Source organism: Poecilia reticulata, chromosome 22 (assembly GCF_904066995.2).
Source record: "Poecilia reticulata chromosome 22, P_reticulata-male-v2, whole genome shotgun sequence".
Classification (NCBI taxonomy): domain Eukaryota; kingdom Metazoa; phylum Chordata; class Actinopteri; order Cyprinodontiformes; family Poeciliidae; genus Poecilia; species Poecilia reticulata.
This window is the reverse complement of record NC_088851.1, coordinates 113,393-137,123: the sequence shown is the minus strand read 5'-3', so window position 1 is coordinate 137,123 and position 23,731 is coordinate 113,393. Positions and strand designations below refer to the sequence as shown.

Below are 23,731 nucleotides of genomic sequence, written 5' to 3'. Positions count from 1 at the left end.
ATAAAATATAAAGATATTTTAATGAAATAAAATAGCTACTGCAGTGTACGCAGAGCATTACAAGAACAAAGAACGGCTCTCAGTGAGGCTTCAGCACTATAGGACTTGGTCAAGATCCGTCCAGAAGAATCGGATCATCCATGAATGTCATATTACTATATTGCACTTTGGTCACAGCGTTGTCCCATATATGCAACACCTCAGTCAACACCTCCACACAGTAATTCAGCGCATGAGTGACAACTTTTTTTCATCGCAGATGCAACATGTGTTTCAGTCAATACAGCTAGCTTTGCTAGCATCACATCCACGGAGCTTACCTTTCTTTAAGCTTTCCTTCCAAGTGACATTAAAAATTGGACGAAGTCCCCACCATCTGTGAAAGTGAAGTGCTGCTGATTGTACATGTCGCCATATCTTATGATTTATGCAGCTTTATTATATTAGTGACGCTCAGAGGAAACCACTGCGCATGTCTTGGAGCTCTGTGTGCGAGTAAACGGGGAGCCGATGGGTGACAACATACAGTCACGTTATTGCTCGGATTTTACGGCGCCACCTTAAGTCCCTAAACTTCACATTTTAACGGAAAAAAAGAGCAACGCGACTTGGATGTAACGAGTAACGCGACACTTTTATAGAAATGTAGTGAAGTAGAAAGTACAGATACTTACTGTAAAATGTAGTGGAGTAAAAGTAGAACGTATCCATTATTAAATCTACTTAAGTAAAGTACAGATACACGAAAATTGTACTTAAGTACAGTAACGAAGTACTTGTACTTCGTTACTTCCCACCACTGGTCCAGACCTCCTGGTCTAACATTTTTTTCTTTTTCTAGGCTTTGCTCCAGACAGTTGATAGGGAGCAGAGAGAGATCATGGAACTGGATTCTGCCAAAGACTGCTTGTTGAGTCTCTGTACTCCTGGAGGTCAAGATGCTATCACACTGAAGGTTCGCTACCTCCATGAACTATGTGCCAAATCAGAGCATGAAGTGAGGAAGCACCTTACAACCTGTGAGAGGCGGTTAGAGGAGATGGACTGTGAACTGGCCCAAATATCCCAAGAGTTAAAGGAGAGAGCGGCTGCCCTGCAGTGGGAACTGCGCTCTCTGGATCAGGCATTTAGTTACAGTGAACCACAGAACAACATAGCTCAGCTTCAGCAGCACTGGCACAGCCTTCAGGTATTGTCTGAATTTTCTTACAAAGGTTTTTTTTGCTGGAAAAAAAGCACCTTCTGAAATAATAATTTCTCTCCCACTGTGCCAACTGTTGAGTAATATAGCTTTTCATTTTTCTGTCAGAACTGTGAGAACTCACTGCTGGATTTGGGTGTCAAAGTTCATGACCTGTACCAAGAAGTAAAATCTGCAACATATACCAACACGTTACCTGCAGAAATTATCAGTTTGGTTGAATCTTTATGCCAGCAACATACCAGGTACCATTATTACAAACAGTTACCTTTTCCTGACATTTCAGCTGCCATTCACAATGTGCACAATTATTAGGCAAGTTTGAATTTTGACCATATTATCATTTTTATGCATATTTTCCAACACTAAGCTGTATAAACTTGAATGCTTATTGAATATAAACATATCTTGTGTATTTGTTTAATGAGGGAGAGTGGGAAGCTAAGGAGATCAACACTTTATATCAAGATCTGTAGAATTATTAGACAGCTTTTTTTCATCATGCAAAATGAACTGAAAAGGAGACTTAAGTGACTCTGAAAAGTCCAAAATTGTAAAAAGTCTTTTAGAAGGATTCATCACTCTTGAAATTACCAAGACATTGGGGTGTGATCACAACTTAGCTGGAGTGCCCAGAGTACTTAATTACAACATACATTGAAAAGACACCCTGCCTACATTTAAGCTTGGTGATGACTCACTCTGGGGCTGCTTTGTTTCCTCTGGCACTGGAAACGTGCTGAGCAAAATGGACTTGATAAACTATCTGGAAATCCTTGGAAAATAAATCCCCACTGTCTGTGAGGAAGCTGGAGCTTTGGTGACACTGGAAAGTCAAACCCAGTGTCCTGAAAAATTCTCTAGACTGATCATCAATGGCTGCAGCACACAAACCAAATGATCCTAATGAACTGGATAGATTTGGCTACAAAGAGTACACCACGATTGATCAGGAGTAATGCCAGAAGCTACTGCCTGGTTTATAAATCCTTTTTTTAGCAGGTCATACCAGCTGAATGATGCAGGCTGAATTTAATCTTTCATTATGGTTCATTAGAGCCTGATCAAAAAAGAATAGAATACTTTGGTCCTTGTCACTCTGCAGGACCAAATTAGAGGTGTCATCTTTGGAGCAGAAGTCAGAGACTGATGATGTTCTTTGAAGAATGATCAGATTCCCTTATTCTAAAACTATAAAGTTTGCCGATGGAGACTTTTTTGCTGCTATATATATATATATATATATGTATAAAAAAATTCCCTTCTTACCCTCCGCGAGTGGTTTCTTACATCCTCTGAGCTCGGGTCCTCTACCAGAGGCCCGGGAGCTTGAGGGTTCTGCGCAGTATCTTGCATGTACCTAGAACTGCACATTTCTGGACTGAGATGTCTGATGTTGTTCCTGGGATCTGTTTTAGCCACTGCTCCAGTTTAGGGGTCACTGCCCCGAGGGCCCCGATGACCACAGGCACCACTGTGGTCTTCACCTTCCAGGTCTTTTCCAGTTCCTCCCTGAGGCCCTGGTATTTCTCCAGTTTCTCGTGCTCCTTTTTCCTGATGTTGTAATTACTTGGTATTGCTACATCCACCACAATGGCTTTCCTCTGTTCTTTATCCACCACCACAATGTCCGGTTGGTTCGCTATTACCATCCTGTCTGTCTGGATCTGGAAGTCCCACAGGATCTTAGCTCGGTCGTTTTCTACCACCTTTGGGGGTGTTTCCCACTTCGATCTCGGGGCTTCCAGTCCATATTCTGCACAGATGTTCCTGTACACTATGCCCGCCACTTGGTTATGTCGTTCCATGTATGCTTTCCCTGCCAGCATCTTGCACCCTGCTGTTATGTGCTGGACTGTCTCAGGGGCCTCCTTGCACAACCTACACCTTGGGTCTTGTCTGGTGTGGTAGATCTGAGCCTCTATTGCTCTGGTGTTTAGGGCCTGTTCCTGTGCAACCAGGATGAGAGCCTCTGTGTTGTCCTTGAGTCCAGCTTTTTCCAGCCATTGGTAGCATTTCCTGATATCAGCCACTTCAGTTATTTGTCGGCGGTACATCCCATGTAGGGGCTTGTCATCCCATGACAATACCTCCAGCACCTCGTCCTCTGTTCCCCATTGCCTGAGACATTCGCTGAGCACATCATCCTTTGAGGCTTTGTCCTTGATGTATTTATGTATCTTGGATGTTTCATCGTGGACAGTGGCTCTCACACTCACTAGTCCTCTGCCTCCTTCCTTACGGCTTGTATACAGTCTCAGGGTGCTGGATTTGGGGTGGAACCCTCCATGCATGGTTAGTAGCTTCCGAGTCTTAACATCCGTGGCCTTTATCTCTTCCATTGGCCAGCTAATTATTCCTGCAGGGTATCTGATTACTGGTAAGGCATAGCTGTTTATTGCACGGATCTTGTTCTTGCCATTGAGCTGGCTTCTCAGGACTTGCCTTATTCGTTGGAGGTATTTGGTTGTGGCTCCTTTCCTTGTGACCTCATCGAGGTTGCCATTTGCTTGTGGTATTCCCATGTACTTGTAACTGTCCTCAATGTCTATTGAGGACAGTTCCTCCTGCTATTGTTCCTCCTGGGACTGAGACCCCTTCTGTGTGGACGATCTTCCCTCTCTTTGTGACCATCCGACCACACTTTTCTAGTCCGAATGACATCCCAATGTCAGTGCTGTAGATCCTGGTTGTGTGGTTCAGTGAGTCGTTGTCTCGCTCGTTCTTAGCGTACAGCTTGATGTCATCCATGTAGAGGAGGTGACTGATTGTGGCCCCATTCTTGAGTCGGTATCCATAGCCAGTCTTGTTGATGATTTGGCTGAAGGGGTTCAGGCATATGCAGAATAGCAGTGGGGACAGAGCATCTCCTTGGTATATACCACATTTGATGGACACTTGTGCAAGTGGCTTGCAGTTGGCTTCAAGGGTGGTTTTCCACAGCCCCATCGAGTTTGCAATGAAGGTTCTTGGAGTCCTATTGATGTTGTACATCTCTAAGCATTCAATGATCCAAGTGTGTGGCATTGAGTCATAGGCTTTCTTGTAATCAATCCAAGCGGTGCACAGGTTGGTGTGTCGGGTTTTGCAGTCTCGGGCGACTGTGTGGTCTACCAGGAGTTGGTGTTTGGCTCCTCTGCTATTTATCCCGATTCCGTTCTGTGCCGTGCTCATATATTTATCCATGTGCCTGCTTATCTTAGCCACTATGATGCCTGACATGAGCTTCCATGTTGTAGAGAGACAGGTTATTGGCCGATAGTTGGATGGGACTGAACCCTTTGAGGGATCCTTCTGTATCAGGATTGTGCGCCCTTCAGTTAACCATTCAGGGTGAGTCCCATTTTGTAGCAGCTGGTTCATTTGAGCTGCCAGTCGCTCATGGAGGGCAGTGAGTTTCTTTAGCCAGTAGGCATGGATCATGTCAGGTCCTGGTGCTGTCCAGTTTTTCATAACCGAGACTCTTTCTTGGACATCTGCCACAGTGATGGTTACCGTGGCTTGTTCAGGGAGGTTGCTGTGGTCCTCTCGTACAGAGGTTAGCCACTGTGGTTGCTCTTATAGCCAAGCATCTCAAGGATCACTGATGCCGAATTGTATATTAGCTCATTGGTTCCTGTTATGGTGGTGGTAGGGATTGTTCTCAAGGCTGCATTCACATCTTCAATTAGACTTTCTGATGGTACTTCACTCAGCCGTTGTAGTTGGCGTCGGGGTTGTCTGGTGTTCATTACAGCCATGATTCTCTCTCTCAGGTCACTTGCTGCTTCATTCAGCTTTAACGGTACGTTCATTACTGGGGTTACATACCCAGTTTCTGGGAGGGTAGTAGTAGTTAACTCCCCTCTGACCTGGCGTCCTGGCTCCTCCCCCTATATATATATATATATATATATATAATTAAACGGAAGCAAAAAAAGTATTTTTTCCCCCATGTTATTTATTGAACCTACTTTTTTTTCTGAGTTGCACAGACACGTATTTGTATTGTATGTTTGAACGATTATAAGATCAGTTAATAACAACTGCACTACATTTTATTTCTCTGCGTTGACAGTTTGGAGTTTAGGCTAAGTGACCACCAAGGGGCCTGTTCTACAAACACAGCTCATTATCTGAAGGACTCTATTTCTATTATGCAACAGTGGACCCACAGCAACCCTTCAGACTTAGTTTCTTCTGTGCAGGTTTTCTCCTCGTCTCTCAATCATGTCACATATTGTGCTGTTATGTATTATATATTTTATACCACAGATGAAGAAGCAGAATATCAGCAATAATTTAAAATATATTACACAGATATGTGAGCAAAAGTTAAAAAAAATATTTCTCTCTTGGTTTCAGATGGTCACAGACGAAGTTGAAAATCTGCAACACAATCTGCATGAAGCACTTTCTCATCAACAATTTCTAACAGCCTGCCTGACACAAGACTTGTTTGAGACGTTTAAGAAAGAGTGCTTAGAGACTCTTGAACATGTAGATGCACACAAGAACTTTTTAAATCAGAGCTTGAAGGTAACTACATCATAGAATTGTGTTTCTAAATCAATGTTTTGTCGGATCAAGAACGAAACATGATCTTACAAAAGTAAGAGTAAGAAACATGGTGTTTCATACGTTGAATAAAGTAACTTAATTCTAATACAAAAAACCTTAATTCAGTTTTCTCTGTTTTACTGAAGGAAATTGAACAGAGAGGCGAACAACTGCCTGATACTCAGTCCTTGGATATGTCTCATGTAAAACTGGGGGAAACAAAGAGTACTGTTGTGGCACCACCACGTAAGAACCGTAGTTTCCATGACAAGCAAAGTACATCCTTACCCAAGACGTCTACATCTGTTATGGATGAATTAATGGTTCAAGTTGAGGAAATGCAGACTCAAACTCTGAAACCCAGTTTAAAACCAGCCTTGGAAGTGTCAAAAAGTGCTACATGTGAAGAAATTTCACTGATTCCATCCAGAAGAAAATCAAAATGCTTAGAGACTGAAAAACAACTTGTCCATACAAAGGTGGAGTCTGACATGAGGAAAGTTATAAAAACTCACTGCAGGGAAATCAGTAGAAGTGAGCTTGAGAAAACAAGTGATGCTAAATTGCAACAGAACCAGGACTATTTTAAAATTGCACCATCTGGAGTTACTACTGTTGAAAAAAATACAAGTGTTGTGTGTCCACAGTTTGTTCAAAGTTACCCTGACCCAACTCTTTTAAGACAAAAAGAGGTTCTACCTCCCAGACAAAAACCATTGAGTCCAAAATTTTCCTCTAAATATCCTGAACAACAAATGGTACAAGCAAAGCTAACTGAAGTCAGCCATGGGGAAGAATCAAAACTTATACCAGTCAGAAGAAAGTCAAAGACTGCCGTCCTAGCTGCAACTTGCAGGGAAGTTGCTTTTGATAGTTGGAGTACAGAAGTTGACCCTGAAGATAACAAAACACCTGTCAGCTTGGAATCTTCAGATTTGCTCAGAGAATCAGAAACAAAGGAAACCAATGATGAAGATAACAATAAACCTTCTCTAGCCAAAAGAAGATTAAAAGGTCAAGAAACACCGATGGAGCATATCGCCAAAACATTGGCAGAAAGCCATCCCCATCCAAACAGTGACAAGTCTTTACAGAGTTCTAAAGAGCAACGAGTGTTTGTAGAAGAAACTGAACCAAGTCATCGGAAGTTGAACCTTGAAGTTCGGTTGGCGTTAAATTACTCTGCCAATATAACACCAAGTGTAGACCCTGATGATACCCAGCAAGAATCAAACTTTGCCACAGAAACCTTTATAGACAGTCCTTTTTTGTCACCCAAAAGAAAATCAGAGAAAACAGAACTGTGTATTGTACAAGCCTTTCAGATGGATGAGGTTGAAAGTAATACGTCTTTTCAGTTTGAACAAAGTAATAATGAATCTATGGCTCAAGTATCTTCAGATGAGCTCGTCGGATCAACTGACTCTTTTCTTAAGGACAAAGGTAAATTTTCACCAACTGAATGGATCTCAGGAACATCAAAACCTTTGCAAGACACCATTGCAAAACCTGTACATGATAAATTAATGGGGCCTGAAGGACAGAATCCTTTAGAAGAAACAGAAACTACCATTTTAGCAGAAATAGCAGTCATACCAATTAGGAGAAAATCAACATTTAGTGACGTTTCAGCATCTGTCCGGCCTGCCACTATGGAAACCTACAACCTGGAGTATAATAAAACAAAAAAAGAAATTGGAAGTGGAAAAGCTACTGATCAAGAAGAACATGAGCTTGTTCTAACCACAAGGTCCAATAATCTTGTAAGTTATCAAGAACATTTTAGCAAGGAGAAGGCACAGGGAATGGAAAATGATCAGATCAGATCAGGGGGAAATGAAAGACAGGCTGAAGTACTAGTAGTGGAGTCAGTTAAGCTTATACAAAACAAAAGAAAGTCAGAAGGTCCAAAGCTTCCTCTCGAACACTTGACTAATGATCAGGTTCCATCAAATGAAAAGTTTGATACTGAGAGCTCAATGCCACCATACACAGAGCAAACAGATTTTAATTTGGCAGGAACTGAGCTTAGACAAACAAGAAAAGATGTAACAAGAGTTGAGCCTTCAGCAGGTCCAGAGTTACTATGTGCTACTGAAACACGCACTGATGTAGTCATGACACATCGTATAGAAAAGCATAACAGCCTTAAACTTACCACAGCAGAAAATAACAGCAAGGACAATGAAACTGTAGCAGAAGACATCAGCTCAGAAAAAAAGAATGATTTCCAAGACCAGGATCAACAAGAAAAGGAAAAGGACACAGTTGATCTAGAAACAAGATTTCTACAGTCATTAGATATTTCTTTCCACGAAGTAAAAACCTGTGCTTCAGCTCATGCTAATGGCTCTAAGGCAGACATTTCATACAGTTCAAGTATACCATGCAAAACATCCGACACAGGGCTGCAGGAGTCTGAGCACAAAGCCAAAGAAACTCCTCATCAAACTATTTCTCAATCTTTAGAAAGAAATTTGGACATGGTTTCTGAAGTACAGTGCCTGATTTCTTCTGATACTACAGATGTTTCCACAGCGTTACAACCAGAGACTATGGCTGTTGGGACTGGTGCTTTAGAGATGAAGGATATAAGAAAGGAACTTAACCCAGAAATAGATTCTTCAACTCAGCCATTAGATACACTAACTACTGATCGGGAGGAATATAAGTGCTTTACAACCACATCAAAAAATGTCCTTGTTACCCCAGAATCTTTTTACAAGGAGGAAACACTGGTGACGAAAGCTTCTGATAGTCAGATAGCTGAAGCTACTACTGAGTTGATGTATTTTAGAGGCCAACCAGAACTTATAGCTTCAGTTATGAATGAACAAAGTCCAGACAAAACTGAGTCACAGAATCTAAGTAATAGTGATACAAATAAAATCCAAAGTCAATGTGGAGAAGCTCCTTCAAGAACACAAGATGACAGAAGACCATTTTCAACTTCTGTAGTGGGACTAACACATATTTCATTAACCAAACAAAAGTCAGAAAGTCCCAAAAATGTTGATGAAATGAAGGCATCTGGAACAAAGACAGAAAATGGCAATGTGGGCAACCAAACTATTGTACAACAACACAGTGAAGTAGCTAAAGAAACTAAAGTTCAGATTCTGGAAGATCAGACTCTACAAGGAATGAAAGTAGCCACAGTCATTCTTGATACAAGGGAAAGATGTATGGGTGAAGCAAGTTATCTTACCCACGACACTTGTGCATTAAACCATAATGCTAAAGAGAATGAGGAAGACATTTCAACCATTCCATTAAATTCATGTCAGGAGTCTGAGCATAGAGTCAGAGGTTCTCCACAACAAACAATTACCCAGTCTTCAGAAAGAGATCTGGACACTGCTTCCAAAGTGCAGCTTTCTTTTTCCTCTGACTCTATAGATCTGCCAAATACAGCTAATTACATATCAAATTTGTGGAAAAACACAGACAAAATTGAGAAGAAATATTTGATTCTTGATGTCCCTGCAGCCATGTTCAGTCAAATAAGTGAGATAGCGCTAAATCAACCTGATACAGAGTCTCGAGGCAAAAATATTTCCAACAGACATAGCTCTGCTGTTTCTACACTTGCTTTGTCTCAAGAAGAAAATACTGAGCTCACAGAAATACACTTAACAGAGAAAGAACATTTAAATCTGAGAGGAACTGTGAGCGAGCAAAAAGAGTTTGAGCAGAAGGCATCACAGGAAATATATGAGAAGCTTAAGGAAAGTTCTATGCAAGTCAAAGAGATCAAGGAAGAAAGGTTTTCTCATAAGGAACCTGACTGCATTCTAGATCTAGATATCACTAGCAGTCCTGAGGTAATTGACAACACATGCATCACAGGAGATGAGACAGTTAAGGAGCCTGCTGAAAGCATTTTCCAGAAAGATATTACTGAGCTGAAATATTACTCAGCTGAAATCAAGGCTCCTGGTTTGGAAACAGCAATGGCAAATATGACAGAACTTATAGAAATAAGCTTTTATGAGCAAGACCAACTAGATCAGATTGAGACTAGACTGGCAAAGGAATGCAGTATTCCTGTTAAACGTCCCACTCTTCTAACACATAAGTGTGATGCAAAATCTGTCACCTTCGAGAGATCTCAAATACTGACCAAAGTCCGTATTCTACAGCTAGATATACAGAGCAGCCAAGAAGAGAGTGATCCCACCTCTACTGAAGAAGAAAAAGAGACAGACATAGAAATTGATCGAACACTTAACCAGATTGAAAAATATATAGTTTCTCTCAAGCCAGAGGAAGCTACATCTACAATGAGTGAGATAGAAGTGCAAGCCAGTAGTAGCGAAATTGTAGGTAGTGTTGCTCAAGCTGGCTCTGTTCAGCTCACTTCTTTTGGTTATGAGTCAGTACACCCACAGGAAACAAGAGTCATTGAAATATGCTTAAATGACAAAGACATAGGTCACAGAGAAAAAGAGGCACAGATAGAACTTTTGAGAACAGAAAATGAAAAGGCTGGGCCTGGCAAAAGATATAGTTTCATGAAAGATCATCCTGAAATGGCAACAGAAACACCAAATTATTTTTCTAGCAGCCTTGGAGAAAAATCAGAAGAGTCAGGGAAAACTCACAAGGAACCTAAAGAACAAAAAGTCCTACAAGCCAGTGCTGATGGGCAGGAAAACAGGTTTGTCAAAGTGGAGGAGCCAGAAATAGATGGAATAAGAGTGGAATCGCAACAAACTGACTCCAATGTGTCTCAGGATGGCTCCTCACAACCATTGTCTTCATGTGATGCGGACACTGTACTTGATGATAAAAGGACCTCTGAGCAAGATCATTTCAATACAGAAGTACAGAAGCAAGACATCTGGAGAACCATACAGGAAAGACATTGGAATCTGTCCCAGAATCTGAATGACAACTCTATTACAGAAAAAGGAAAACAGTTGTTTATTTTACAACCAGATACTCGGGTGCAAAAAACCACATCAGTAGTTACAATTGCAAAGATGCCAAAGACTGATCCAAATGAAACATGTATACAGGGAGAAAGAGGGATAGAAAAGCAAGACCTAATTTCTTTAGATGTTTACCCTGAAGAGATGTTAATTTTAGATTTAAAACAGCAAGCATTTGTTGAAGCAAAGAAACCTGAAATAGATAATAAGGAAAAAAGTCAAGATTACAAGCAGCTAGGATCCGGCAATGGTGCATTACTTGAGGTAGATAAAGATCCTGGTGTTTCAGAACAACCATCTAAACTGGTAATACATGACACTGATGTTGGACCAGAGACCTTTTATAAGAACTTTATTGAAAATACAGAAATCTTTGTGAGCCCTTTTGAAGTCCGAATTGCAGACACTGAAAATCAGCTAGGAATGGTGCCATGCATAAAGACTGACTCAGTAAAACAAAGCCAAGATGTAGCAATAGCAAAGCAAGGGTTAGAAAGAATTAAAGAAGCTGTTCAAGAAACTTTTACATCATTCATGTTTCAACCTAGCTTGGTCCAAATGTATAAACACTCAAAAGATCCAAAAGAAAACATTGGTGAACAACAAGTGACAGAAACTGAAGAAAGTACAGTCAGTTCAGATCTACAGCTTCAAACTCCTGATGATGAAGTAAAGCTTCAGACTGTGAACTTGCCAAAGGTAAGTCATTCTATTATAGCCATCAGTTTTGTATATGGAGCACAGATCTTAACCTCAAATAGAATAAACTAACTATCATGGTAAGAAAGAAATATTGTCATTGAAGTCAGGCTACTTGCAGCTTCCAGGGCCATATGACACATTATATAAGGTGTTGTGTTGGAATTGTAAAAACTTCATTACCAAGTTGAGATGTAACTGATACAATGAGGTTGTTACTGTAGCTTTTTGTGCTGCTGTATGACATTTTGGCCATTCAGATAGAAAAGATACACTCACTGACCACTTTATTAAGTCACCTTGCTAATACCAGGTTGGATACCTCTTGCCTTCAGAACTGCCTTAATCCTTCATGGCATAGAGTCAACAAGGTACTGGAAATATTCCTCAGAGAGTCTGGTCCATCATGCAGTTGCTGCAGATTCCATTATGCAAATTTCCCATTCCACCATATTCCAAAGGAGCTCTATTGGAGCACCTTTGAGATACATATTGAGATCTGGTGACTGTGGAGCCCATTCGAGTACAGTGAACTCATTGTTGTGTTCAAGAATCCATTCTGAGATGATTCGTGCTTATATGGTGCGTTATCCTTCTTGAAGTAGGCATCAGAAGATGGGTACACTGTGGTCATAAAGGGATGGACACGGTCAGCAACAGTACTCAGGTAGACTGTGACATTGACATGATGCTCAGTTGGTACTAAAGTGTGCCAGGAAAATATCACCCACACCATTGCACCACCACCAGCCTGAACCGTTGATACAAGGCAGGATGGATCCATGCTTTTATGTTGACGCCAAATTCCAACCCTACCATTCGAATGTCGCAGCAGAAATTGAGACTTATCAGACCAGGCAACGTGTTCCAATCTTTTATTGTCCAATTTTGGTGAGCCTGTGTGAATTGTAGCCTCAGTTTCCTGTTCTTAGCTGACAGGAGTAGGACCCAATATGGTCTCCTGCTGCTGTAGCCTATTCGCCTCAAGGTTCGACGTGTTGTGTGCTCAGAGACGCTCTTCTGCATACCTCGGCTGTAACGAGTGGTTATTTGAGTTAGTATTGCCGTTCTATCAGCTCCAACCAGTCTGGCCATTCTCCTCTCCTTTGCAAAATCCAGTGAACTGCCGCTCACTGGATATTTTTAACATAAATAAAAAAATAAGAAAAAGAATATGCTGCTGAAAGGTTTAAAGTATTTTCATGCTGGTTTATATTAGTTGATATATATGGGGGTTTTAGCACTGTGGTATTAGTGAAATGAATGTTGATTTATATTTTACTGTCAAATGTATGTTAATTGCATTGAATAATCAATTTATTGTTTGTTAAAAATTGTATAGATGGGTTCGAGTGCTGAGGAAAAGCCGACAGAATCACTGGGGGTTGAGAAATTCTCATCTGATATTCCCCCAGTAACCCATTGGGAAGAACTGGCTGCTCAGGAACATGGAACACAGCTTACTAATAAACCAGATCTGAAAGAATCCAAAAGGACCACTGTAGATAAGATTTTCACAGAGATACAGCAACTCTCAGGCACCAAAATCATCACTCAGCTCATAGAGGTACTGCAATTGCAGTCTGTCAGTGTTAGTTCCTTAAACTAGAATTTAACAAAGTGTTGCTTACTGTTAACTTATGCAAACAGGATTGAATCTAAGATGTTTTAGCAACAGTTTGTTCCAATAATGTTTTGACTTTTTTCAAGGTTGAACTGCACAAGAACGAACCAGAGGATCTGGTCATACCCACCAATCATTTGGATTTGCAGCTAAGCAGACTAGCTTCTACTGTTTTTCACATTAAGAACAGTCCCACTGAGCTTAACCCAAAAGCCATGGCCCTGCAGGTGGAGGAGGTTCAGGTGAGATTAGTGGCTGCACACGTGCAAGATAATTTTATATATATATACGCACACACTGAACAAAAATATAAACGCCCCATGTCAAATATGAGTTTTATGAACATTTTGGCTATGCAATATATAGAGAAACTCAAAATATGTTTTGAGTAATTACTGATCTTCATATACCTTTGAACATGATATGGGTGAGGTTGAGGAATTTGTCGAGCATGCAGGGTTGGCTTCTCCTAGGCGGGTACAGACAGTCTTGAGGTGTGATGTGTCTGTTGTGCAGACAGATGATCTCATCAGCTGTGTGTGTCACTGGTCTTAGTGACACACACACAGATGGACGAGCCGGATGTGGCGATCTTGTGCTGGAGTGGTCACACGTGGCTGATGAGGATGAGGTCAATTTGCAGTAAGGCCAATCTGTTGGAAACAAACTCTTAAATGGCCTATAGTCTGATAATGGATATTGAGCCGTACAGCTACTGTTCTATTGGCCGTCCCTGCATCCAAAATTCCAATGACACGCTGGGACATAACTTGAGACATCTGAGGCATTATGGCTTATGACAAAATGTGACATTTTGGGGCGGCTTTTTACTGTCTCCAGTCCAAGGATTGTCCAGCTGTTGCTCATTTTGTCTGATCACCTACTAGACATGCCTCACCCATGCACTGAGTAAAAAAAAAACAACTCACTGAGTTATGCTCACTGATGGCAAATTGGATTAAAAATTATACACAAATCAAAAGAAACATTCCTTCTGTACAATAAAATGTCATTTAACTTCACATGGCAACAATATTTGACATTGGGTGTTTATATTTTTATGTTCTTGCTCCTTATGAATCAAGAACATAAGAAGCTTGAAGCAAAAATCTGAAGCTTGAAGTAAGTTTGATCTTCCTTTTGTTGAACAGCAAGGGTTGCTTGCACAGGTTCAGATGTCACTGCTCCCCCAGCTAAGAAAAGCAAATGCTGGGATAAAGGACATTCTGGATCAGAAGGATCAGTGGGTCACTATGGCACAATATGCAACTGCTGTTATCCATATTAAACAAGACCAGTTGCAACTTGTCACTGATTACTGCAAGCAGAAAGAAATGGCAAAAATGATGATGGATCAGCTCACTGCAGAACTAGATGTCATGAAAATGTAAGTTATGACATTTGTGCTTTTGGAACATTTTACTTTCATAAAGCAGTGCAGTCTCCTCAGTTTGACTTAAAAGACTTCAATGAGTCAGTTTGGACCTGTTTTTCTATCAGACATTGTGAAAAGCTCGAGATTTTGATTAGTTTTAATCCACCATCCATTAACTATATATTGCTTGAAGATGAAACCGGTCAAAAACCCTAGGAGAAGTCCGTTAAAGTTTGAGGTGCTAAAGTCAAAAATGGCCAAAATTTGTCCTTTGACCCGAAATGGCAGCGTCCGTGTACATTTTAGGACATACTTCCAACACTTTCTTTCTTGCTTACATACCAAGTTTCAGATCTATCTTTTGTCTCAGTTCAGGGGGTGCTGTTGATCAGTTTGGCCTTTCCCACATTTGATTCCATTAAAAACATTTAATTTCAAATGTGGGACAATTTTAGGTATAGCTTGGTGAGTTTTTGAATATATTTATTGTCATAAAATGTAGAGGTAATGGTGAGTTGAAACACAGACAGACCCAGGTTGAAGTGACGAATGATGAATTTAATGAAGAATGTAGCTCGACAGTCCAGAAAAAAGGCAGCACGGAGAGCAGAGACTAATGCTAACTCTGGTAGCAACTGATCTGTAAATGACTGAAAGCGAGAGCTGACGCCGACACAGGACTTGACAGTTCAACTGTGAAGGCTAAACGCAGACTGATGCACAGCACGCAAAAAGGATCTGACAAAGAACAGAGACAAAAGGTGGGCTTAAATACACAGAGGGTAATCAGGGAAACTAGACACATCTGGGAACAGGCCCGTGCAGAGCCCACTAAAGGGGCAGGTGCTCAAAAAAAAAGGGCACATCCAACCGTATTTTAGGACAGAATATTAAAGCCTCTCAGCTTTCAAAGTTTAATATCCATCCATCCATTTTCTTCCGCTTATCCGGGGTCGGGTCGCGGGGGCAGCAGCTTCAGAAGGGAGGCCCAGACTTCCCTCTCCCCAGCCACTTCTTCCAGCTCCTCCGGGGGAATCCCAAGGCGTTCCGAGGCCAGCCGAGAGACGTAATCCCTCCAGCGTTTCCTGGGTCTTCCCCAAGGCCTCCTCCCGGTGGGACGTGCCCGGAACACCTCACCAGGGAGGCGTACAGGAGGCATCCTGACCAGATGCCCGAGCCACCTCAACTGGCTCCTCTCGACTTGGAGGAGCAGCGGCTCTACTCTGAGTCCCTCCCGGATGACCAAGCTTCTCACCCTATCTCTAAGGGAGAGCCCAGCCACCCTGCGGAGGAAGCCCATTTCGGCCGCTTGTACCCGTGATCTCGTTCTTTCGGTCATGACCCAAAGCTCATGACCATAGATGAGGGTGGGAACGTAGATCGACCGGTAAATCGAGAGCTTCGCTTTTTGGCTCAGCTCTCTCTTCACCACGACGGACCGGTACAGCGCCCGCTTCACAGTAGACGCTGCCCCAATCCGCCTGTCGATCTCCCGCTCCCTTCTTCTCTCATTCGTGAACAAGATCCCGAGATACTTATACACCTCCACTTGAGGCAGGACGACCCCCCTGACCAGGAGAAGGCACTCTACCCTTTTCCGGCTCAAGACCATGACCTCGGATTTGGAGGTACTGAGCCTCATCCCGGCCGCTTTACACTCGGCTGCGAACCGCTCCAGTGAGAGCTGCAGATCACATTCCGATGAAGCCAACAGGACCACATCATCCGCAAAAAGCAGAGATGCGATCCTAAGGCCACCAAAACGGATCCCCTCAACACCTCGGCTGCGCCTAGAAATTCTGTCCATAAAAGTAATGAACAGAATCGGTGACAAAGGGCAGCCTTGGCGGAGTCCAACTCTCACCGGAAACGAGCCCGACTTACTGCCGGCAATGCGGACCAGACTCTGACACCGGTCATACAGGGACCTGCCAGCCCGTATCAAAGGGCCCGGTACCCCATACTCCTGGAGTACCTCCCACACGGCCCCCCGAGGGACACGGTCGAGCGCCTTCTCCAAGTCCACAAAACACATGTAGACTGGTTGGGCGAACTCCCATGCACCCTCCAGGACCCTGCTGAGGGTGTAGAGCTGGTCCAGTGTTCCACGACCAGGACAAAAACCACACTGCTCTTCCTGAATCCGAGGTTCGACTATCCGACGGATCCTCCTCTCCAGGACCCCTGAATAGACCTTACCAGGGAGGCTTAAGAGTGTGATCCCCCTGTAATTGGAGCACACCCTCCGGTCCCCCTTTTTAAACAGGGGGACCACCACCCCAGTCTGCCAGTCCAGGGGAACTGCCCCCGATGTCCATGCAATATTGCAGAGTCGTGTAAGCCAACACAACCCAACGTACAGGAACTCCGGGCGGATCTCATCCACCCCCAGGGCCCTTCCACCGAGGAGCTTTTTGACCACCTCGGCGACCTCGTCCTCAGAGATTGGAGAGCCCAACCCAGAGTCCTCATGCTCAGCTTCCTCAACAGAAGGCATGTTGGTGGGATTGAGGAGGTCTTCGAAGTATTCCGCCCACAACGTCCCGAGTTGAGGTCAGCAGCGCACCAACCCCACTATAAACAGTGTTGGTGCTGCACTGCTTCCCCCTCCTGAGACGCCGGATGGTGGACCAGAATCGCCTCGAAGCCGTACAGAAGTCTGTCTCCATGGCCTCTCCAAACTCCTCCCATGCCCGAGTTTTTGCCTCAGCGACAACCCGAGCCGCATGCCGTTTCGCCCGCCGGTACCCATCAGCTGCTTCTGGAGTCCCACAGGCCAAAAAGGCCCGGTAGGACTCCTTCTTCAGCTTGACAACATCCATCACCGAAGGTGTCCACCAACGGGTTCGAGGGTTGCCGCCACGACAGGCACCAACAACCTTGCGGCCGCAGCTCCGATAAGCCGCCTCGGCAATGGAGGTACGGAACATAGTCCACTCAGACTCAATGTCCCCCACTTCTCCCGGAACGTGTTTGAAGTTCTGCCGGAGATGAGAGTTGAAGCTCCGTCTCACAGGGGACTCCGCCAGACGTTCCCAGCAGACCCTCACTACACGTTTGGGCCTGCCAGGTCTGACCGGCTTCCTCCCTCACCACCGGAGCCAACTCGTCACCAGGTAGTGGTCAGTGGACAGCTCCGCACCTCTCTTCACCCGAGTGTCCAAGACACACGGCCGCAAATCCGATGAGACGATGACAAAGTCAATCATCGAACTGCGGCCTAGGGCGTCGTGGTGCCAAGTGCACATATGGATGCCCTTATGCCTGAACATGGTGTTCGTGATGGACAATCCGTGATGAGCACAGAAGTCCAACAACAGAACACCGCTTGGGTTCAGATCGGGGGGGCCGTTCCTCCCAACCACGCCTCTCTAGGTCTCACTGTCATTGCCCACGTGAGCGTTGAAGTCTCCCAGTAGAACAAGGGAGTCCCCAGGAGGGGCACTCTCCAGTACCCCCTCTAAGGACTCCAAGAAGGGTGGGTAATCTGAACTGCCGTTTGGCCCGTAAGCACAAACAACAGTCAGAACCCGTTCCCCCACCCGTAGGCGGAGGGAGGCTACCCTCTCGTTCACCGGGGTGAACCCCAACGTACAGTCGCCCAAATGGGGGGCAACAAGCATGCCCACTCCAGCCTGGCGCCTCTCACCGTGGGCAACTCCAGAGTGGAAGTACGTCCAGCCCCTCTCAAGGAGACTGGTTCCAGAACCAGAGCCATGTGTCGAGGTGAGGCCGACTATTTCTAGCCGGAACCTCTCAGCCTCGCACACTTGCTCCGGCTCCTTCCCCACCAGAGAGGTGACGTTCCACGTCCCAAGAGCCAGCTTCTGCAGCCGAGGATCAGACCACCAGGGTCCCCTGCCTCGGCTGCCGCCCATAGCACAATGCACCCGACCCCTTTGGCCCCTCGGACAGATGGTGAGCCCATCGGAAGGGGGACCCACGTCTACTCTTCGGGCTGAGCCCGGCCGGGCTCCGTGGGTAAAAGCCCGGCCACCAGGCACTCGCCATCGTGCCCCACCTCCAGGCCTGGCTCCAGAGTGGGGCCCCGGTGACCCGCGTCCGGGCGAGGGAAAACTAAGTTTGTATTCATCATAAGGGGTCTTCGGACTGCGCTTTGTCTGGTTCCTCACCTAGGACCTGTCTGCCTTGGGTGACCCTACCAGGGGCATAAAGCCCCAGACAGCATAGCTCCTAGGATCATTGGGACACTCAAACCCCTCCACCACGATAAGGTGGCAGCCCAAGGAGAGGCAAAGTTTAATAAACAATGATAAATTACAAAATTGTGAAAGATACAATCAAAGCTAACGAACATCTCCATATAGAGCATAACACTGTGCATATGTAATATTTGCATATGTAATATTTTATTAGTAATTTTTTTCTGCAGGTCTATTTTGTTATAGGAATGTTTTGCAATATTCAAACCTGCAATTTAGCAAGATATGTAAATCAGAGCTGGACCACCAGACATATTTTGTCTTTACATAATTACACTATTAAAAATATAAATAAGGGCACAATGCAATATTTTAGTGACTGTAATATATATAACAGAGCTGCCTGTTTGCTGCAGTGGAAATGAAGATGGTCCATTCAGTAAAGCAGAGCTGCATCAAACTTTAATGTGGAACTTAAGAAAAAAAAAGAAGAAAAAAAAAAAGCAAAATGTAATTGTTAATGCTTGTCACCATGAGAAAAGCCTACTGAGTTTTGCTTAAAAAACTTTTTTAAACATTTAAATCACACATTTGTCTCAAAGTGATTTTTTTTTGCAAAACAAACTTATTTTTGCTTGTCAGAAATATTTTCTTAATGTTCTAAGTTTTTGTTTGTTACTCAAAGTTTTGCTTGTGATTCTCATTTGACGTCTTGAGCAGGGCCTAAAATCACAACAAAATATTTCTGATGTGTGCAAATAAATGTTTGTTTGGCAAACAACTTTTTATGTTCACAAGACAAAAATTAGTTATTTAATTAACAAGTTTTTTAAACAAAACGGTTTTTAAAAAAAGAAATCATTACAATTCCAAAAGTTTTGATTACAATTTTATTTTACTTAACTGAGGTTAGTTTTTTCCCCCATTGAATAATTGGTAAAAAAAAAACAAAAAAAACTTCATACTCTGTGAACCAGAAACTAAACTTAAAGTCTGGATTGAGTTTTTTCCCCTTCATTAATGACACTTTTATTACATTCATTATATCTGTCATGGTAAGTAGGGGTGAGTTGTTTTTAATTCTAAATGAATATCCTTGTTGGTCTTTTATTTATGTGTTATTCTCTTTCAAGATACATTTACCTAACACCTGAATAAATGAAATGTACATTATGCAGCAAAGGAAATTAGAAGATCGGACATATATCCATTATGGAGATGATCGATTTTGGACAGGCGATGTGCCCTTATTGCATAAGCGATACTAAAGAATGACTGATATCATTAACGGTACAGGGAAGAAGCTTTTAGTTATCTTGCTTTGCTAGCAAAGTTGTTAGCTAGCAGCTAGCTAATAGCACATCAACAACAGCCTAATGTCTGTATGATAAAAATACTGAATCGATAGATAAGAACAGTTTTCCCTCACCTGATTGTCTCCTCCCGCTCAGTAGTTCTTCAGAGAAAGGCAGACGCAGAGGCCTGTCAGTGTCTGTTGTATTTCATTACCTTTCTGCTTAAACCGCGACTCCGTGCTGAACAGAAACGATACTTCAACGTTTTCCGTCATCTGACAAGCAGCAAGTCTACTCCACTTTATTCACCAAAAACGTTTTTTTTAATTCACCAAAAACTGTTCTGTAATCTGGAACGTTCGCTACGTTGAGCTCCAGTTATCCGCCTTATCTCGCTGCGCGAGAGGCAACTGCATCATGCGTCACAGGCAAAAGGTCAAAGGTAACAAGGTGACCGGCTTATTATGTTATACAAAAAAAATAAAATACTAATAATTTTAGTACATGTTATGTGTCACAAGTGGGCTTAGAAAATAATACAAAAAAATTAAAAAATAAATAAAAATTGACCAAAAGGGCACTTGGGGGAAAGGAGAAAAAAGGGCAGTTGCTCAAGCCCCCCCAGCTCCCCCCTCTGCACGCGCCTGTCTGGGAACAATCAAGACAAGACACAGAGGCTCACAGGGGAAAATAGATCTAGACATAGAAAAACCTAAAAATAAATACACAGGAAAATACAGATCTTCACATTTATGCCCCTAAATTAGCATTTTCGGCTGTAAAAAAATAAAATAAAAAATCCTTCAAATGCACCTTCACAACACTTTCACTTCTTGTGTCTTATAAAATAACGGTTGAATAGGCAGGTCTTCAAACGTGTCCTAAAAACCTCAAATTCATCATTTGTTTTATAGTAAGCCGTTACACTGTTGTGCTGCTCTGACTGTTACTGAATATTGACCAAATGTAGGCCTGTACTTTGATGACTTGATATTGCCGTAGTTTTTACCTCCATGTTAGGTGGTTCTGTTTATCAGCTTATCATTTTAGATATGAGTTTGCTTAAACACTTTCAGGCAAATTTTAAAGAACTATCAATGTTTAATATATTGATGTCATCTTGACTGGTGTTCTTCATAATGCACACAGTTTTGGTTTTGGAGGATGGGAAGTTGTTTGCTCTAGAATTTACTTAATATAGATAAATATAGGAGAGTTTTACTTCTTACATGAATGTAAGCACACCCCATCAGCATAATGAGATGCTGTTTGATTTCCATAGCAAATTTGTTTTTGAATTTCAGAATAAAATGCATGTGCAAAATTGTAGTAACTTTTTTGCCATTCAGATCCCCACAGGAGAGCAGTTTCAAGGAGGTAGAGCGACTATGCTGCTTCCAGAGACGTGTGGAGGGAAACCGAGTGACACTTGGGGAGCTGCTTATGACACACTCAAAGATTTGTCTCCACCTTAGTAGATTGGATCAGGAAACTGCACAGATTGAGCAAAATATTCTTCTAGAAATGTGGAGGGCTCTGGAAACAACTGTTGAAGACCACCTTCATCATGCAAATGTCCATTCTCATTACATCGACACTCTTCTAACAAATCTGCACAGTCTGCAGGAACATGTAAATCTACTCTGGAGCGACCTTAAAGCCACGAGTTCCCTACCTACTAAGTGGAGTTGCAAGGAGGCACAATTCCTGATGGAGGCAAACGCTGAAATTAAAGCAGCCAAGCAGCAATACCTCCATTTACAGCAACAGTCAGAAGAATTACTTCACAGCTCCCAATGGAAGAGAGAACCAGAGGAGATAAACAACAAGCTCAAGGAGATTAAAAATGAGCTTTGCCTTGCAGATGAACTGTTATCTCAAACAACAAACAGCAGCAACCCTGTCATGAAGAAAATTATCACAGTAACTAGAAAATTCCTGCAGAAATTTTAAAGGGGCATGCCAAAGTGTGCCCGTCGGCTTTGACGCAGCGCTATGATGTTAAAAATTAGCATTAATGCTAAAGAAAGCTGCAACGTAGTCAATAACCTGTGGAGAGGCAGAAGCATGTTTAATAAACTGTAGTTGTACCATTCATTATGTTAGAATTGATGCATAAGCTAAAATTAGCCAATATGCTAATGTTAGCTTAAATGCTGGCAGTAGCATGTGGAGCAACACGACCATGTTGTTTTAATTTTACTACTCTATTCAGTATACTAAACATGTCTAATTAATGAGAAAATTAGGTAAAAGCTAACTTTAGGTAAAAGTGCTAGTGCACTAGTCATAGACAGTGAAATGCTAACTTTTGTACAAATGCTAATGACCTGCCTTGCTGAGCATCACCGCTCTTTTCCTACGAATCCTCTTCTGCTCTCTCTGTCAGGTTTGTGATCTGTAGCATCGCAGGCGCTGCGTCTGTGCCGCTGGTTCCTTAAAGGAGCAGCGACGTTATTTTCTGTCCATAGACTTTTAATCAACTATTTATTCTTATTTATGTCAGATTTTAACATGGGGGGACATATGTGTAATGGTTATAGTCTTGAATCAGTAGTATAATGCTGAAAACACAAGCAGTTGTAAATACCAGTAAACCCTACAGTGCAGTCCTGGGGAGCTGCAGTTCCAGACACTGTGTTCTTCTGTTGCTATGGTAATTAATCCCCTGCAGCTGTGAGAGCCAAAGAGCGGGAAAATCCTCTTCAGACACAGTTTCTATACTTGGGAGACACCAGGCGTCAGTCTGAAGGACCCTGACAAAAAGCATAAGCCCTAGCAAATTTTTGTAAACATTGTACATGAGCATGCATGTGTATCTATGTTATGACCAACTTTCAGACCAATAGGGCGATATTTATGCCTGTGAGGGGGATTTAAAAAGGGTTTTTGAGTCAGCCATAAACAGTCCTGTGTGTGTGTTTCATAGAGAAAGATTACTGATTCTGTGAGACACAAAATCTCAAATTTTTTCGTTTTTATTAATTTATGTAATCATTTTAACTCCGATCCCCAATAAAAATAATAGCAATAATGCCGGCCTCGAGCCGCACGATTTGATACCACTTTTGTGGGTGGGCACGCAGCGGTACGAGCCGCATTAACGGTGATGGAAGAATAATAAATAACTAGAAAATTCCTGCAGAAATTTTAAAGGGGCATGCCAAAGTGTGCCCGTCGGCTTTGACGCAGCGCTATGATGTTAAAAATTAGCATTAATGCTAAAGAAAGCTGCAACGTAGTCAATAACCTGTGGAGAGGCAGAAGCATGTTTAATAAACTGTAGTTGTACCATTCATTATGTTAGAATTGATGCATAAGCTAAAATTAGCCAATATGCTAATGTTAGCTTAAATGCTGGCAGTAGCATGTGGAGCAACACGACCATGTTGTTTTAATTTTACTACTCTATTCAGTATACTAAACATGTCTAATTAATGAGAAAATTAGGTAAAAGCTAACTTTAGGTAAAAGTGCTAGTGCACTAGTCATAGACAGTGAAATGCTAACTTTTGTACAAATGCTAATGACCTGCCTTGCTGAGCATCACCGCTCTTTTCCTACGAATCCTCTTCTGCTCTCTCTGTCAGGTTTGTGATCTGTAGCATCGCAGGCGCTGCGTCTGTGCCGCTGGTTCCTTAAAGGAGCAGCGACGTTATTTTCTGTCCATAGACTTTTAATCAACTATTTATTCTTATTTATGTCAGATTTTAACATGGGGGGACATATGTGTAATGGTTATAGTCTTGAATCAGTAGTATAATGCTGAAAACACAAGCAGTTGTAAATACCAGTAAACCCTACAGTGCAGTCCTGGGGAGCTGCAGTTCCAGACACTGTGTTCTTCTGTTGCTATGGTAATTAATCCCCTGCAGCTGTGAGAGCCAAAGAGCGGGAAAAT

At 42.6% G+C, this 23,731-nt stretch overlaps 1 protein-coding gene across 2 annotated transcripts in view; it reads left to right on the top strand.

Annotated features, from left to right (window-relative positions):
- The window catches only part of LOC103458066 (uncharacterized), a 243,167-nt gene extending 230,264 nt beyond the window's left edge, over positions 1-12,903 (top strand). The window contains exons 50-55 of one of the 2 annotated variants that reach the window (XM_081603523.1): positions 842-1,189; positions 1,310-1,446; positions 5,259-5,388; positions 5,546-5,719; positions 5,887-11,373; positions 12,789-12,903. In XM_081603523.1, coding sequence (XP_081459649.1) covers positions 842-1,189; positions 1,310-1,446; positions 5,259-5,388; positions 5,546-5,719; positions 5,887-11,373; positions 12,789-12,791 — 6,279 coding nt within the window. In that variant the 3' untranslated portion in view covers positions 12,792-12,903. Of the gene's footprint in view, positions 1-841; positions 1,190-1,309; positions 1,447-5,258; positions 5,389-5,545; positions 5,720-5,886; positions 11,374-12,788 lie in introns of those variants that run through there. The other variant, XM_081603524.1, reaches the window with a different exon arrangement.
- Positions 12,904-23,731: the final 10,828 nt, after the last annotated feature.